The sequence below is a fragment of the Ictidomys tridecemlineatus genome, chromosome 2, assembly GCF_052094955.1.
Source record: "Ictidomys tridecemlineatus isolate mIctTri1 chromosome 2, mIctTri1.hap1, whole genome shotgun sequence".
Lineage (NCBI taxonomy): Eukaryota > Metazoa > Chordata > Mammalia > Rodentia > Sciuridae > Ictidomys > Ictidomys tridecemlineatus.
Window position 1 is genome coordinate 6,922,911 of NC_135478.1, and position 16,492 is coordinate 6,939,402.

Here is a 16,492-nt window from a genome sequence, read left to right on the forward strand (position 1 = left end):
GAAATACTACTCTGCTCTCATGAATCTCTAAAAATAACAGATAAAAAATTCACTGAAAAAAGATATTTCAGTTGAATAGTATGAAGATTAGCCTTTCCATTATTAATAACTACCTAACATTTTCCCACATTTTATACCTTTATCACATATCAGTTGCATAGGGAACAAACATTTTCTGCTTAATCTGGATTCACTGACATTGTATAAATTAATTATCACCTTGGATGACATTGCTATTTCAGAGACACAAGAAGTCTGCCCTGAGTTACAGGGGAAAATGAATACAGCCAACAACAGTAAAAATTAAATTGTGAATCTCTGGCTCTGATGCATTAATATTTTTCACTGTTTTCCAACCATCAGAATATTTTAAGCTGAATCCAGGAGTCTTGTCTGGAGGCACATCTCTGATACATCTTCAACCTTCGCAGATTCCTGAGTAGTAATGAAACCCAGACCTGCTTTGTCTCCTCTTCAGATGGAGAGGGATAATTACCAGAATGGAGGAGGATTGGCAGCTGCAGAGGTATCCTGCAGAGGGGGACACAGGGAGGTCTGTGCTGGATTACTTGTGCTCACTTGATAAGAGATCTTAATCTTGTTTCAGCCATATTGGTGAAACTGATGCCACTGACTACTCTGTCCTGGGATCTACCAGAAATCTCAAACATAGAAGAAGAAGAGTCCCATCCTGAAAGAACACAGACATGAAACACAGGGGTGCTTATGAAGGGGTCAACCTGTAGCACTCGCCTTGTGCCTCAAATCCACAGTGCATTTCACACATGGCTTCAGCTAAAAGAAGTACATGGGGGTGCAGAGGTGGGAGTCAGACCTGTCAGCCAGGATGAGGAACAGGGTCCTAAGCACTGAGACCAGGTACATGCACAGGAACAGTCCAAAGAGGAGGGGCTGCAGGACTGGGTCCTCTGGGAGGCTCATAAGTTGGAATCAGAGACAGGTGTTAGATTTTGTGCTTGTATACTGCTTGGACAAGTTTGACAAGGAAAGAGGGTGTTTAAAAAGAAACACATAAAAAAGGCACCCCTCATCCTGGAAACGTTTGAATTCAAGTATGCACAAGCAAGGTGCTCACACTTTAGGTCCATCCACTCTCAACAATAATTCTCAATAGTAAAAACCCAGTCTCTACATACTCTTTGAATTTACTTTCCATCATTCACCCCTCTTTCCATACTGACTTTAAAGACATTGAACTGAGCATTGTTAGAAATCCAGGAGCAGAGAAGAGAGAAGGAAGTTGATGATCACTATTAAATATAGCTTACTCTTTTGGAAAAAGTAAGGAATATGTATTGACCTTCCTTTCAGGGAAATTAAGAAGCAGTTTGATAACCTTATTTTCTTTTAAGGCTTTTGGACAAAGTCTTTTGATACGATATGTAACTCTGTGTGAGGACTGCTTTCCAGTCCTCACAACTAAATCAAGGGTGGTGGATCATAACCAGAAAGCAGCATGTTCCCCTTTTCTGCCAGGGGTCTCATCATTCTTGGATCTTCTCGTTTACTTACTGTGTGGATTTGTGGGGCTTTTTCCTTTAAAAAATATGGAGTATAAGGACTGGGGATATAGCTCAGTTGATAGAGTGCTTGCCTCACATACACTAGGCCATGGGTTCAATCCCCAGCACCACACACACACACACACAAAAATCACTTGCAAATGTTTTCAGGCTGGGGTTGTGGCTCAGCAGCAGAGTGCTTGCGTAGCATGTGTAAGGCCCTGGGTTCAATCCTCAGTACCACATAAAAATAAATAAATAAAATAAAGGTATATAAAATTTTTAAAAATATGGAGTATAAAATAAGTATCCTTGTCTTTGGTTAACTTCAAATATTGTTAAATATGAATGAGTCAGCACAATATTGATTGTAGAACTGACCATAAATGTCACATTAGTTTGCAATGTACCCAGCAATGATTTTAAAATCATAAATTGTAAGATGTTTCAGTCATGCTCACCACCATGGATAACACACACATGCCTCGACTCTCAGTCCCCATGACTGACACTGTGCAGTGCTCTCCCCTCTGGGCAGCCACACTGCATGTTGGTCCTTCCTCCATCCTCACCTCCCTCAGCAGTTACCTATTTACAGGGCTCAGGTGGTCGTGACTTAGGAGAGTGGATTCCACATGGCTGGTACCCAGGGGCCTCCCACCTCATCTTTAGGGCTGACATCTGTGTACACTCAGGTAGGGACTTCCTAATAGACACAACCAGGGTGAGAAGAAACACAGGATGGGGCCCACTGAACTGGAGCCATCAAGCAGAAAGGCTGGAGGCACAGGTGTGACCTTGGAGGCTCAAAACATAGAACAGACTGGCAAAATAGGTGAGCCTCTCACAAACTCTAAGATTGTCCTACCAATGATGATGGGATAAAAAGTTTGGGAAATAAACATCAAATAATGCTTTTCAGTAATTTTTAGTAAAAAAGAAGTTTTAAAGAAGAGTGAAATTATGGCATTTGCCAGTAAACGGATGGAGTTGGAGAATATCATGCTACGTGAAATAAGCCAATCTCACAAAACCAAAGGCTGAATGTTACTTCTAATATATGGATGCTAATTCACAATAAGGTGAGGGGGTGGGGGGCACTAGGGATGAATAGTGTTACCTTAGATTAGGTAGAGGGAAGTGATGGGAGGGAAGGAGAGAGGATGTGGGGATAGGAAAGATATTAGGATGCAACAGATATTACTACTATATGTATGTATGTGGCTGCATGACCAATGTGATTGTGCAACAAGTACACTCAGAAAAATGAGAAATTATATCTCATCTATGTGTGATCTATTAAAGTGCATAAATACATTCTACTATCATGTATAATTAATTACAACAAATTAAAAAAATAATTTAAAAAAGAAGTTTGTCAGTGATTAAAACAAATTTTAAAAAAAGAAGATTATTTATTTTATTGATTTCCTCTATTTATTCTTAGAAAATAGTACCTTCTTAAAGCCACATTCATTATGGTCAATTTAAATTACAAAAAAAGAAAAAAACTTGCCATTATTACCATTCTCAAATGCAAAGCTCAGTGGCATTAAATATAGGTATAGTTGCCAAAACATCACTATCCTCTATCTCCACCATTCCTTATCTTAAAAAAGTGGAACTTTCTTTCCAATGTAAAAAAGTTCCAAACATCCCTTGCCAACAGGAGTTCCAACCATTCTACTGTAAAATTTGGTGAGAAATTAGCATAAGGCACATCTGAACAGGACCAGGTATGTAACGTTGCTGCATTTTCCAACACATATTGTAACCAGTACCAGGAAAGCTGGGATTAGATTGCCCTGCTGTGAAGCTTCCAAAGAGCACCTTTGATATCCTTGTTCCTCAGGCTGTAGATAAAGGGGTTCAGCATGGGGGTGACCACAGTGTACATTACTGAGGACACCACATTCTCTCTATGAGAATGTGATACAGCCGATCCAAAGTACACTGCAGTACCTGTTCCTAAAAATAGGCAAAAAACTGCCAGGTGAGAGCCACAGGTAGAGAAGGCTTTGTACTTCCCACCTGAGGATGGGATCCTCAGAATGGAGGAAATTATTTTATAGTAAGAGAAAAGGATCCCTGAGATGGGGAAAAAGCTATATAGGCCAAAAAGAACATACTTGCCAATATTAATAGAGTAGGTGTCAGAACAGGAAAGATTCAGAAGTTGAGAAGGGTCACAGAAGAAACTGGAAATTTCCACATCCTTGAAGCTAGTAATTTGTAAGATCATCAAATTGTGCAGCTGAGAGTCCAAGAGACTCAGCAAAAATGATACCAAAATTGAGAAGCCACAGAGGCGAGGGTTCATAATGACTGTATAATGCAGGGGATGACAGATGGCCACAAACCTGTCATAGGCCATCACAGTCAGAAGCATATAACCCATACAAATAAAAATGGCATAAAAGGACATCTGTGTCAGACAGCCCATGTAGGAGACGACATCATTGTGAGTCTGAATGTTTACAATCATGTTTGGGACGGTGGTAGAGATGAAGCCGATGTCAGCCAAGGACAGGTTGGAGAGGAAGAAGTACATGGGGGTGTGGAGGTGGGGGTCAGAGCTGACAGCCAGGATGATGAGCAGGTTCCCAAGCACTGTGACCAGGTACATGGACAGGAACAGTCCAAAGAGGAGGGGCTGCAGATCTGGGTCCTCTGAGAGGCTCATGAGATGGAATTCAGAGACATGGGTTAGATTTTGTTCTTGTAGGTATGTTGGACACCTTTGGAAAAAAGGCAAAAAAGGTGTTAAAAAAGAAATACGAAAAACAGGCTCTCTTCATTCTGGAAACATTTGAATTAAAGTATGCACAAGGAAGGAGCTCACACTTTAGATCCATACACTTTCAACAATAGCTGTCAGTAGTGAAGCTCCCAGTCTCTACATATTCTTTCTTATCACCTTCTCCATCATTCACCCCTCTTCCTATACTCACCTAAGAAGCATTGAGCTGAGAAGTGTTAAAAGTCCAGGAGCAGAGAAGAAGTCCATGATCAACCCATATAATTTAAGCCAAATATCTGTTATATAAATGACCCTACTTTTTTTTTCTTTTTCTTGATTCTGTACTCTATCTGGCCTGCCAAATGTGCTTCATAGTTTTTTTTTTTTTTATCTCAAACCATCAAGTACATTGTTTATGATCTAGCACCAAGGAAGGCCCCCAAACTCAAGTTTTATTTCCATTCTCAGTCCTTCTTCATGGGTTCTCTGGTCAGCCATTCCTGACACATTGATTTCAATTCTCCTGTTTAGGCTACCTGAATTACACTTGGGTTCATTATTTATCATTTCTCTATGTGAAATAATTGGATACAGTACAAAACAGAGTATAACAAGTAAAAATGTAACAACTTCTTGGAAACACCCTCATTTGTAAAGTGGAGGTAGTAATTACCTACCTTGTATGATTGTCATGAGGAAATTAAAAAAAAAAACTTTCAAGTGGCATAACTCGTAGTTCTCTCCCATTATTAAATCTACCTGTTTATATTTTAGAATATCCATACACAGTGATGTCAGACTAATACCAATTATATCAGCATATCCACAAGTGAAGTTCTCAGTGGTTCTTTCTTACACCAGATCTGAAATCCTATGTCTAACAATATCCTGCCATATAGAACACTCTTCAGGAATATTACCTACTCTTATTGTCCATAATTCCCATCACCTATATTGAAACATATAAATCTGATAATAATTGTGCCAGGACTAACATTGGATAGACATCTGAAACATTACCTAAGAAATTTGAGTCTTAATATCTCTATCTGATTCCATTTTCCTGCAAATCTGTTCCCCAAACATACTTATTGTTATGAAACGCAGAGGTGTAATTATCTGCTTGTGTTTTCATGTCAGAAACATCTATCAAACACTTTTATTTCACACATTTACCTAAAACATAGGTTAAAAAAATTATCTAATTAATTTGGAAAACAATGCCCATTGGCCATGAAATCTACAAGTTTACATTAACCTGAGCTTTTAATTTCTCAATGAAGTACATTTTTCTTCTGCAAAGTCTTTTCTGGTGCAAAGTGATAGAAAGGACATCATGGTTTAATTCAGTAGTATATTAGTATGACAATCATTTCAAAGCAGTCTCCCTGCCACTTAAATAACAGTGTCTGGATAATATGTTGTCAGGACTTGATTGGTTGATTTCCAGTGCAAAAGCTGTGTCCAAATTTACTCTTAATGACCTACATTTAGGTACCTACAAGAACAGTCACTATCACCTACATCTTCTCAATCCTAATATGTATCATGGAAATGCAATTTCACCCTAACTAGGAATATTCTTCCTTGATGACTCCTGAAGAAGTTTGGTCTTATGCAGGAAATACTCTTTACTATGTCTCCAACAGAAGAGCCAAGGCCTAGGCTGGAGTCAGGCAGGCAACATTTCAGACCTGCATCACCTGCCAGTTTGTGCACAGTGTGCGAATGTCTCCTCCTCTCCTTGCTCACTGCTTAAGGGAAACACAGATTATAACACCATCTCCACAACATGTGCAACATTGGGAACCCAATGAATATTTGGAAATTGTTATTTTAGTAAAAAAAAATCCCATAATTACATAAGTATTAATATTATGGAGGAAAGCCATGGTCAAGGGCACTGGAGGCCGGAATGAAGTGAGACCCTGACGAAGGTCTCAGTGGAAGGCTGTAGTGTTAGGTGCCCCTTCAGCTTCTGCCTTGTTGCTTTTCTTCAAATCCATGAAAATCTCTGCCATGGTTTCTGAATACTTGCCTACTGTGGATTAAATTAAAGTGTCCCTATGACCAAAACATGGACACAAAGGACACTGTTTGAACTTGTCTATTCCCATGGACACTGCTGAAAGAAATGAAAGGACAGTCAGGAGGCCACAGTCTGTTCATCCAAATTCGTTTTGGTCAATATAGGGAAAAGGGTGGGGTGCTTCAATTCTCAACAGACTTGCTCAAGACGTCGCCCTGTGCCAAGCAGAACTCAGGCTCCAGGGTGTAAGAAATGGAAGAAAGGAAGCCGTTCCTCCCAAATGCACTGCACATGCATCTGTAAGGGCAAACATAAAGTGTCCCATCCAGAAACAGGAAAATGGTCATTTCAGGTCACTGGATATATTAGTTGAGTGGAATGAAGATTAACCTATCAGGACTAACAGTACCAATAATACCCAGATTTATTATGCCCTCATTTTATTCCCATATCCCATATTATTCACATAAAAGACCAAGTATCTATTTATCGTTACTCACTATAGTTGCATCAATGGGAAATAAATTCAGATGACAGGACTGGGTCTAGACACCAGTGAAACCAGGGACTGCTTTACAGACACAGTGACTGGGCTGAAAGACTCTGGAAGGGATTGATTTAATTATTTAATTCTTTCCCACCTAACAGTGTTCAGTATGGGCCCAGACATTTTCTCTGTTAGTAACTGAGGTACATTTTTTAAATATTTCCAGTATTTGGGGGAAATAAAATCAAACCTGACCTTAGTTTTGCTTTGAGATTGACAGGGCTGTTTTCAAGCATGGAGGAGCATGGAGGGAGCTCCACAGACGTTCTGGAGGGGCCCCAAGATTGTGATCTAATCTGAATGACCATCAGCTTCCCCCATTGTGACCTGTGATGTGTGGATGTCCTTCTATTGTGCATGCACCAGGAGCCCCACTGTTCTGCCCTGTGATCCCCAGGATTCCCAAGAGGAAGAGCACCATGGGCAAGGCTCTCTTTCTGCAGGACAGGGACGAGGAGTGGCTGGTTGACCTCCTGATGGTACAGCCTGCCAGGGTTCTCCTGTGATGCCCTGTGTCCATGGCCAGACAGCCCAGTGCAAACATGGCTGCACTCTTTCCCACCTAACAAAGGAGTACAAGTTACAAAAGTATAACACACGGCTTCATTTTCTATAAAATAATAATAATGTGGACGCATATAACTAAAGTAGGATGGTGTTTATGAAAAGGAAAAAAAAGGTAGTTGGTTAGCACCTGAGCCTGGGAAGCCCTGCACTTTCTGTCATCCTCCTCATCATCTTATCACCACCATCACAGTCCTTTCTCAGAAGTTAAGAAGCACTTCTGAAGGATTCATTTTGTGCTGTTGTGGGTGATATTTCTGTGAGAATCAGAATCAGTGTGGGTGGAGAGCACAGTTTGAATAAGATTTCTCATCTCCCCCCTGAAACAAAAGCTTGAACCCCACAACCCCAAGTTGAACATGCATGTGGTGACCTCCCATCTGGCTACGCTGTGGTGTTTGTCCCTGTGCTGAGGTAACACTACTTCCCCACTCCTTCCCACTTCCATGGCCTACTCTGTACTTACTGGGTCACGCTGCTTCCCTGCAGGGTCATGACCAAGAAGTGCAGATCCTAAGGCCCTACCATGTGTGGAGCCCAGGGACGGAGCAACTGTGTCCACAGGAAGAGATTGTGTGCTCAGGAGCTTCCTGATGCAGAAAATCCCAGGAGGAGACACAGCCATGCAGCTCACTGGACAAGAACCATCCACTAAAGGGCAGCAGGCACAGGCTAATTGGGCACTAATATAGGACCTTGGAAGATCAATACACAGAGCTTGCAATTAGACTAATTGGTCCATGAAATCCCCATCTCTAAGGATTCCCCGTCATTAATGGGGAAGACAAATGAAATTGAATGTCCACATAAGTTTCTGGCCCTAACTCTAATTAGTAAAAAGTTTGCATATTCTATTTATTTTCTTTCATTTATGTGTTCCTTAAAGAGAAATCTGTGATCTATGTTCATTTTATTGGGATAAAATACCAATGCAAACAAATATTATTTGAACCACATTAAGTACACTCTTCAGTGACAAAATTGCAATCACATTGTTGTGCCATTATCACCCACCATCATCCAAATCCAGATATTTTCTATTTTCTAAAATTTAAACTTTGTAGCCAGGTGGAAAAAAAAATTCACCATTTCTCCCACCCCAACCCAGCAACCACCACTCTATTGTGAAGCATGTTGAGGAGAGAATCATCCAAACAAATCATGCTCAGGGAGGAGGCATTTCCACAACTAGATTTAATTCTGTTCTGTTTTCCAGCCTGCATTGCCATCAGGTGCCTTGGGCCCTGAGAACAACCTGTTCTGCTGGCAGCCTCCTTGATGGTGGTGTAAGGACTCTGTTTCTCTGGCTCAACTGAAGTATTCATAGTACAAGAGCCCAATGCACAACCACAGAGGCCACTGCCCCTTCTAGGCAAATGCAGCACACTTGAACCAAGATGCAATCCAAAAGTAAGTAAAACACCTCTTTGTTATTGAAACTTTATGAGAAAAGGCAAGATTAAGGAGAAAATATTCTCAGAAGAAATCAGAATTTTCAATATTCTTATAATGAGTATTAGGAAGGCAATTAACTATTGCAGTTGGCATCCAACACTGACCAAAGATGACATCCAAATTACAACCAAGCACCGAGGGATCAGGAGGACTGAACAATGCAAGGAGATGCAGAGGACCTTAGTCTAATCATATACCATCACAGTCAGAAGCTCAGGAAGTATTCTTACTAATAATTGACTATTTTATTTCTTTTTTAAAATTTTTTTATTATTTGCTCAAAACATTACAATGATCTTGACATATCATACATTTGATTCAAATGGGGTACGTAATCTTAATCTTATTTTTCCACGTGTACAGACTGCAGGATCACATTGTTTATACAGCCACGTTTATACATAGGGCCATCCTAGTGTCTATTGTACTGTGCTGCTCTTCCTATCCCCCTTCCCCTCCCCTCCATTCTCTCTACCCAATCTACTGTGACACATTTCTCTCTCTCTTTCTTTCTTCCCCCTCACACCATCTTATATGTAATTTTGCATAACAATGAGGGTCTCCTACCATCTTCTGTGCAATTCCCCTTCTCTCTCCCATTCCCATGTCAGCATTTAATGGTAATCTTCTTCTCATGCTCTTCCTCCCTGCTCTGTTTTGAGTTACCCCCCTTATATCAAAGAAGAAATTCTGCATTTGTTTTTTTAGGGATTGGCTAGATTCACTTAGCATAATCTGCTCTAATGCCACCCATTTCCCTGCAAATGCCATGATTTATTGTTTTTTAGTGCTGAGTAATATTCCATTGTGTATAAATGCCACTTTTTTATCTATTCATCTATTGAAGGGCATCTGGGTTGGTTCCACAGTCTAGCTATTGTGAATTGTGCTGCTATGAACATTGATGTAGCTGTGTCCCTGTTGTATGCTCTTTTTAGGTCTTTTGGGTATAATCCAAGAAGGGGAATAGCTGGGTCAAATGGTGGTTCCACTCCCATTCCTGGTTTTGTGGGGGAATTTCCATACTGCTTTCTAGAGTAGTTGCACTAAATTTTAGTCCAAACAGCAGCATATGAGTGTACCCTTTTCCCCACATCCTTGATGATATTTATTATTATTTGTATTCTTGATTATTGCCATTCTGATGGGAGTGAGATGAAATCCCAATGTAGTTTTAATTTGCATTTCTCTAATTGCTAGAGATGTTGGCCATTTTTTTCATCAATTTGCTGACCATTTGTATATCTTTTTTGAGAAGTATCCATTTATTTCTTTATTTTTTCCCTTTGGTTAGGAGAGATTTTTATTTTATTTTCATTTTTTTAGACATGCATGACAGTAGGCTGCATTTGGACATATTATATCTACATAGAGTATAACTTATTCTAATTAGGATCGCATTCTTGTGATTTTACATGATGCCAGGTTCCACTGGTCGTGTATTCACATATGAACATAGGAAAGATGTCCAATTCGTTCTGCTGTCTGTCCTATTACTATACTCCTCCCTTCCCTTCATCCCCCTTGGTCTAAACCACTGAATTTGTATTCTTCTCCCACCCTTGTTGTGTGTTAGCTTCCACATATCAGACAGAACATTCAACTATGTTTTGTTCCCCCCATTTATTGATTGGGTTATTTGTTTTTTGGGGTGTTAAGTTTGTTGAATTCTTTGTATATTCTTTGAATATATTTTGAATTTATTGTATATATTAATAGGAGCAGGTGGTAAAGATTTTCTCCTGTACTATTTCTCTTCCTTCTCTTATTTCCTTTCCTGTGAAGAAGTTTTTAATTTGATGCCATCCAACTTACTGATTTTTTATTTTATTCTTGTATTTACAAGTCTAGCTATGGAAGTTGGTTCCTATGGTAACACATTGGAGTGTTGGGTCTACCTTTTTTTCTAGCAGTTTCAGGGTTTCTGGTCTAATTCCTAGGTCTTTGATCATGTTGTTGGCTTTTGTGCAGAGTGAGAAACATGGGTTAAATTTAATTCTTCTACATATGTATTTTCAGGTTTCCCAGACCATTTATTGAAGAGGCTATCTTTTCTCCAATATATATTTCTGCCAGCCATCTCTCTAGTGTCTGACAATTGTTTTGTGTTGTTATTGTTTTGTTTTGGGTTGGTTTGCCTCTGTGTCTTCTGTTCTTTTCCACTGGTCATCATGCCTGCTGTGATGCCAGTACCATACTGATTTTGTTACTTTAGCTCTATAGCATAATGAGTTCTAGTATTGTGATGCCTCTTGCTTTGCTTTTCTTACTAATAATTGCTTTGACTATTCGGGGTCTCTTATTCTTCCAAATGTACTTCATAACTGTTCTTTTTTAGTTCTGTGAAGAATATCGTATCATTAGAATTTTGAATCTGTATAGTGCTTTTGGTGGTACAGCCATTTTGCCTATATTAATTCTGCCTATCCAAGAACATGGTAGGTCTTTTCATCTTCTCAGGTCTCCCTGAATTTCTTGAGTGTTCTATAGTTTTCACAAGATTATCTCGATATATGCAGAAAAAGCATTTGACAAAGTCCAGGACCCCTTCATGTTTAAAACACTAGAATAACTGGGAATAGAAGGAACTTACCTCAACATGAAGATCATAAATGACAAAATATCACCAACATCATACCAAACAGAGAAAAGCTGAAAGTGTTTCCTCTAAAAACAGAACAAGACAAGGATTCCCACTTTCACAACTCGTGTTTAACACAGTCCTTGAAACTCTTGCCAGAGCAATCAGACATGACAAAAAATTAAAGGGATATGCATGGGCTCTCTCTCATCCAGCAAGGAGGTCCATGGAACAGGGGAGAAGAGAGTATGGCTGCATAGTTGCTAATCAAGACCTCTGGAGACCAAGCAGGGAGCAAGTCTGATTTCATTGTGCAGTTACCATGTATATATACTCAGGCAGTAGCTAAGCAGATTACAGGCACCCACCAATGCAATTTCTGCTAACTGTGCTTGCAGCAACCAATCGAGGAGTGGACCGTGGAGCAAGCACAGGGACTGTGACACACAGCCTCATGCCCAGGACTGTGCCTACGGGGTAAGCAGCCTGTCGCTCATCCATCTAGCACAAAGGAAGTGGCCTGCCACTCTGATGCCCTTTATGTATGCCATGTATGTAGTATTCCACGCACTTGTCCCCACAGGGATATAAACAGGAAAAGAAGGGCTCAAATTATCTATTCACTGATGATATGTTCCTATAATTATAACACCCAAAAACTCCAAAAGAAAGTTTCTAGAGCTCATAAAGGAATTCAGCAAGGTAACATGATACAAGAACAACTCTCATAAATCAATCACATTTCTATATTTCAATGACTAATCTTCTGATAAAGAGATTAGAAAACTATCCCATTCACAATAGCCTCAAAACAATAAATTGCAAATCAGTAAATTCAAAAGAATTGAAGGACCTTTGCAATGAAAACTATAAAACACTAATATTAATTTTTTTAACTAGGGATTGAACACAGGGGCCCTTACCCACTGAGCAACATCCCAGCTCATTTGGTATTTTATTTAGAGACAGGATCTTACTGAGTTGCTTAAGGCCTCACTAAATTGCTGAGACTGTCTTTGAACTCTGCACCCTCCTGCCTCAGCCTCCTGAGCCTCTAGGATTACAGCCATGCACCACAGTACCCAGCAACTTTTTAATTTCATTTTTAAAACTCATTGGCTTCGTGAGTACACTTTCAATATGTGGTATGTAAATAAAAAGAAGTTACAAATTTCACCATTGTCAAGTGCATAATGTAGTGGCATTTATTGTTATTTGTTTTCTTGTGAAACTAACTACTATCCATCTCCAAAATTTGTCATCTTAATGCAGTGAAATCTTGATACCTAACATAGGCTGAAACCATTATACTATAAAACCTGGTGAGAAACTAAAACTCTTTATGTTATGAAGAGGCACATTAGCAGGGCAAACTGTTTAGCTTTGCTGAATTTTCCAAGATATTGCAACTGAACAACACAGTTGCTAAGAGTGGAAAATTCGGCTGTGGAGTCTCCTAAGTGCATTTTTAATGTCCCTGTTCCTCAGGCTGTAGATGAAGGGGTTCAGCATGGGGGTGACAACAGTGTACATCACTGAGGCCACTGCACCCTTTCTGGGAGAATGTGATACAGCTGAACTCAAGTACACTCCAACAACTGTTCCATAAAATAAGCAAACAACTGCCAGGTGAGAGCCACAGGTGGAGAAAACTTTGTACTTCCCACCCGAGGATGGGATCCTCAGAATGGAGGCAATTATCTTATAGTAAGAGAAAAAGATCCCTGAAATAGGGAAAAGGCCATATATGGCAGCAAGAAAGTACTTGACAATGTTATCAGAGAAGTTGTCAGAACAGGAGAGATTCAGAAGTTGAGAAGGGTCACAGAAGAAACTGGAAATTTTCACATCCTTGAAGCTGGTAATTTGTAAGATCATCAAATTGTGCAGCTGAGAGTCCAAAAGACTCAGCAAAAATGATACCAAAGTTAAGAAGCCACAGAGACGAGGGTTCATAATGACTGTATAATGCAGGGGGTGACAGATGGCCACAAACCTGTCATAAGCCATCACAGTCAGAAGCATGTCATCCATACATACAAAAATGCCAAAAAGAGACATTTGTGTTAGGCAGCCAACGTAGGAAATGACTCTGTTTTGAGTTTGGATGTTCACGAGCATCTTTGGGACTGTGGTCGAGATGAAGCCGATGTCCACAAAAGACAGGTTGGAGAGGAAGAAGTACATGGGGGTGTGGAGGTGGGGGTCAGAGCTGACAGCCAGGATGATAAGCAGGTTCCCAAGCACCGTGACCAGGTACATGGACAGGAACAGTCCAAACAGGGTGGGCTGCAGATCTGGGTCCTCTGAAAGGCTCATGAGTTGGAATTCTGAGACACGTGTTAGATTTTGTGCTACTATATTGCTTGAACACCTTTTTAAAAAATCAAAGAATGTGAGAATTAAGAAACGTGTACCAAGCACCCCTCCATCTGTACGTATTTGCATGGAAGTATTCACAAAATTATTCACACTTTAATACTGTGCATCAATAACGATTCTCAGGCGTGTAACACACAGTCTTTGTACACTCTTCATTCACATTCTGCATTATTTACCCCTCTTCCATATCCACTTGAGAGACATTGGTCTGAACAATGTTAGAAGTCTAGGAGCAGTGGAAAAGCAAGTTCATGATCACAACAAAATATTGCATACTCTTTTATGAAAAAAAAATTAATAATAAGTAATGGCCTTCGTTATTAAGAAAACACTATTAATGAAACTATTTATTAATAAAAGGAAATTCAGAAGCAGTTTGATATGCCTTGTTTGGTTCTATCACCTTGGGATAAATTCATTTGATTTCAGATATCTAAAGTACTGTGTATCAGGTACTTTAATTTCTCTGACAACTAAATCATGAGTGAGAAATCATAATTAGAAAATATGATGGGCAATCATCTTCAAGAAATCTCATTATTCATTTGAATTTTATTCCCCTACCCTTAAGTTTGTTCTTGAAAATTTATATAAATTAATAAATATTCTTCTCTTTGATGAACTTTAAATTTGGGTAAATATTGTTAAGTGCACACAATCAGTGTTATCACTTACCACAAATGCAGCATTTATATACACTGTACCTGTCAATAGTTCTAAAATCTTAAGCCCTAAGAAAAACTTTGAATAGATTACATTTTGACACATATTTAAATTTAAAAATATTTTATTTCTCTTTGGTATAAATTTGATATTTCTATAAATTTTGATATTTTATATCAACACATAGAATATCAGTGAAATACCTACTATACAAAACAATTCTTCACTCTTTTTTTTAAATCTTCATTCTATTCTCCAGTTGTATGGAAATTCTTACTTCAGCTTTGTGAAGGAAAGAGATGGTTAGTGTATGTCAGGTTTCACTATTGAATTGGACAATAGAAAACAGAGAAGAACAACCAGTAACATAATTACTTCTGGAAACTTCCTCATCTGTTAAACAGTAATAATAATTACTGACTTGGTGGAGATGCTGTAAGACTATTTGAAATTTGAGACTGAGAGTCAGGTGTGGTGGTATCTGCCTGTATTCTTAGTGATTAAGGAGGCTCAATCAGGAGGATCACAAGTTCAAACCCAGCCTCAGCAACTTAGGCCCTAAGCAATTCAGTGAGACCCTGTCTCTAATAAAATATATAAAAGGGCTGGGGATGTGGCTTAGTAGTTAAGCACCCTTGGGTTCAATAACCAGTATGCCCCCCCCCGAATTTTTTTTGAGATTGAGATTTTGAGGATCCCTCTCTAGGCTCCCTCTCCTATGCTCAGAAGGCCCACTTGCTCTGTTGTGCAGGTACTAGAAGATCTAGAGGGAGAACACTGGGCAGCCTGGAAGCCAGAAAAATGAATATAAGTGCAATTTTATACCTGGATAAGAGGAAGAATGGAGAATATTATCCAGTTCTTGTTTTTCCTAAAGCTGACTAGTATGAGGTTGGTTCTGAAGTAATTGTAGTAAATGGGGTTTAATGTCTTCTATCAAAGAGGAAACGGCAAGAACTCACATTGAGTGAAAGTATGGAAACCTGGATATTTTCCCATCCAGGGCTCTTCAGAAAAAGGAAGTTTACTAAATAATCCCTTCCATTAAAGTTGAAGCAATAATCAGATCAGCAGATGGGTAGACATACAAGCAGTATGAAAAAGCCACCAAAGGAAACACCCCAAACAACCCAAAACATGTCAAGACCTGTTCCTGCTGACAACACAGTGGAGGAAATGTTAGAGAATAAAAATTTAGAAAGTTCACTTTTAAAATGTTCAATAAGATAAAGGAAGATGTAGGAATTAACTTAGACAATACAAAAACTGAATGGTCATTCCAATAAAGAGAAAGAGATTCTGAAACAGAATGAAACAGAAATTGTGCAAATGACTCAGTAAATCAAACAAAGAGTTCAATGGAAAGCATCACCAACAGAGTAGACCACTTTAAAGACATCCTCAGGCCTTGAATACATTGGAAAATCTTGAAAATAAACTCAACAATAAAGAAAATGTATTAAGATATTATGACCAGAATATTCAAGAAATCTGGGATGGCATTATAATAAAAAAAATCTAAGAATTATTGGTGTGGATGAAGGCTCCAAAATACAAAATAAAGAAATATACAGTCTTATCAATGAAATAATATTAGAAACTTTTCCAGCCTTAGGAATGAGATAGAAATACAAATACAAGGTGCAAATGGAACCCCACACAATAAAGACCAAAGAAGATTTTATAAAAAACACATTATGATGAAAATGCCTAATATATATACAAGAAGGATAGAATTTTAAAGGCCTGAAGAAAAAAAATGGCCCATCACCTTTAGAGATGAGCCAATTCAGAAATCAAATGATTTCTCAGCCAAGACCCTAAAAGCCAAGAGGCCTTGAAAAAGTATTTATAATATCTGAAAGAAAATGGACACCAACCAATATTACTATATCCAGCAAAATGATCATCTGGAGTTGAAGCTGAAAGGTAAAACTTCCATGATAAGGAGAAGCTAAAAGAATTTATAACCACTAAGCCAGCACTACAAACCATACTCAATGAAATA

The 16,492-nt window shown here is 38.9% G+C and overlaps 2 protein-coding genes across 2 annotated transcripts; both read right to left on the minus strand.

Moving 5' to 3' along the window:
• Window positions 1-3,043: 3,043 nt before the first annotated feature.
• Window positions 3,044-4,317, minus strand: LOC101971109 (olfactory receptor 7E24). The gene has a single exon (XM_005342061.4). The coding sequence runs from the start codon at window positions 4,204-4,206 to the stop codon at window positions 3,319-3,321; it is 888 nt and encodes a 295-aa protein (XP_005342118.3). The 5' UTR covers window positions 4,207-4,317; the 3' UTR covers window positions 3,044-3,318.
• Window positions 4,318-12,864: 8,547 nt separating this feature from the next.
• On the minus strand, window positions 12,865-13,812 carry LOC144370770 (olfactory receptor 7E24-like). The gene has a single exon (XM_078031889.1). The coding sequence runs from the start codon at window positions 13,756-13,758 to the stop codon at window positions 12,865-12,867; it is 894 nt and encodes a 297-aa protein (XP_077888015.1). The 5' UTR covers window positions 13,759-13,812.
• Between the last annotated feature and the right edge of the window lie 2,680 nt (window positions 13,813-16,492).